At 46.0% G+C, this 2,396-nt stretch overlaps 1 protein-coding gene across 1 annotated transcript; it reads left to right on the top strand.

Annotated features, from left to right (window-relative positions):
* The first annotated feature begins 372 nt into the window (after positions 1 to 372).
* On the top strand, positions 373 to 1,329 carry LOC122653835. The gene is made up of 2 exons (XM_043847782.1): positions 373 to 491; positions 843 to 1,329. Exons 1-2 carry the CDS (start codon positions 373 to 375, stop codon positions 1,327 to 1,329), a joined length of 606 nt encoding a protein of 201 aa, XP_043703717.1.
* Positions 1,330 to 2,396: the final 1,067 nt, after the last annotated feature.

The raw sequence follows: 2,396 nt of genomic DNA, 5'->3' as shown, positions 1-2,396 counted from the left end.
GTTATATTACTTACAGGTTTCCCTTTATTTAAACGGCAAACATGCAGCGATGTGGAAACAATATCTATCACCCCCCAAAACAGAAGGGACTCATTGTTAAAAACTCTTCTTCGGATCATTCAAGCTAGAGCAAGAAAACGACTTCACTCTCTTCTCCTCCTGCTTTAAGTACTTCCTCGTCCTTCTCTCCCTCCTCCTCTATCTAGATCCCCCGCCGCGGCGACTTTCAACCTCTGATAACTTTTACGCCTCTTTTCTTTTCTGTGTCGCTGTCAGAGTTCACAAACACACACACACACACACACACACACGCACACAACACAAGGAGTGAGTGCGTGAGTGAGTGAGTGAGTGAGTGATACGATACGACACATGGATTTTACCAACTCATCTTCGTCGTCTCGTAGCAGCAATAATACCACAACAACACTTCAGGAGAAGAAGAGCAAAAAGAAACAGCAGCAGCAACAACAAGAAACAACAGGGGGAAGGTTTCTGGGTGTTCGAAGGAGGCCGTGGGGTCGATACGCAGCAGAAATAAGGGACCCGTCCACAAAAGAAAGACATTGGTTGGGCACCTTTGATACCGCAGAAGAGGCCGCCTTGGCCTATGACAGAGCCGCACGCTCCATGCGGGGCTCACGCGCTCGCACCAACTTCGTCTACTCTGACATGCCACCTGGCTCCTCTATCACCTCCATTATCTCCCCCGACGAACCAACTCCTCCTCCTCCTCCTCCTCCTCCTCCTCCTCATCCTCATCAAGACTTTGACCACCACCACCACCATCTCTCCACACTCGAATTCGTTCCTCCCCCACATAACAATTATGATCCCACCAGGTCACAACAGCTATTCTTCACTCAAGACGACTCCTCCTCCTCCTCCGTTGACGGCAATACATGCCATTACTCTTCCGGCACCACCGTCGCTTCAGGAGGACGAGGAGGAGGAGTTGTTGGCAGTGGCAGTGGTAGTGGGTGTGATCAGTACTCCACCCACCCCAACAATCATTACTACGATAGCACGGACCTCCCACCCTTTCCTTCTCAGGAATCGGCAGGAGGGTGCTATGACGACATGGGCAGCCAGGGGAGTTGGGTCGATTCAACAGGAGGCTTCTTTGGGTTTGGAGATACACAGCAATTGACTAATAATGGGTTCGACTACTCGACGACATCGGCGACGACGACGACGTGCTTGGGTTTTGATTCCACAGATCAATATGTTCACAGCCCACTCTTTGGAAGGATGCCCCCTGTTTCTGATACGACTGTGCCATCCATTACAGATGCTTTCGATTTGGGTTCCTCCGCCTACTTCTTTTAAGGATCGATCGATGCAGCTTTTCTTTTTCTTTCTTGCAACATTTTGTTTGTTTCGTTTTCGCACGTTTCGGGTTTACGTTGTTTTTGTCTTTCTCCTGTTTTCCTCTTTTTTTGTTTCGCACTTTTGCTCCCCCAGGCCCCAACCACACCACACCACACCACACACCCTTCTTTCAACAATATTCCACAGTGTTTTCTCTCAAATTCTGTAAGTGTTCTGTCCTTTAATTTGGGTTTGGAAATTTGGCTCGGTGATTGGTGAGGAGTGAGGTGAGCTGATCTGATCCACCAGCTCTCTCTCTTTGTAATTAATTTGTATTCTCCCTCCTCCTGCTGCTGCTGATGATGATGATGATGATGTTGTTGTGTATTATATTATATATATATAATTAAATATTAGCCAATGGCAGCACTATATATTGTTGGATGATTGAATTAGATCAGTTACGATTCTTAATTAATTAGCTTGGGTTCGAGTCGACGATGACGTGCATGGGTTTGGATTAATCCATGTCTTCAGCGTCAGCAAAGCCCACGTTTGATAGAAGCCCAAAATTAATTTCAGAGTGGATTAACGATATTAACAAGAATAAGATTAATACAGGCAGTACAAACGAAATACCTAATTAGGAGCTTTATGACCCATTAATTATATCACCACATGAAGATGCTAGGGGTTTGTAAGGGTTTTTTTTTTTTTTTTTCCGGTCAAGGGGTTTGTAAGTTTGAAAACTAGTGATTGTGAGAATTTGTTAGCTTTTTGTAAGAGTTTTATTCCTACTACTACAAGTTCCCAAAGAAGAAACAAGTGTATTGTTATCTTATTTTGTTTTTGTTTTTTAAGTGTGATGGTGGGAGATCCTAGATTAGATGAGGACCAGAGGGAAAATTATTTACTCCGGGCGGGGGGGGGGTGGGTGGGTTGGTGGACCTCACCCGGGTATAGTGTTTGGGCAGGGGTAGGGTGGTTATTGCGCCCCCCTTGTTAGGGAGATTGGGGAACTGAGCCAGACAGGGAACTAGATCGAGAGGATAAAGATCCAAGACATGCAGAACAAGGTCTCGAAC

Source organism: Telopea speciosissima, chromosome 3 (genome assembly GCF_018873765.1).
Source record: "Telopea speciosissima isolate NSW1024214 ecotype Mountain lineage chromosome 3, Tspe_v1, whole genome shotgun sequence".
Classification (NCBI taxonomy): Eukaryota; Viridiplantae; Streptophyta; class Magnoliopsida; order Proteales; family Proteaceae; genus Telopea; species Telopea speciosissima.
Note: the sequence above shows the minus strand (reverse complement) of the source record. Positions and strands in the feature narration are given on the sequence as shown.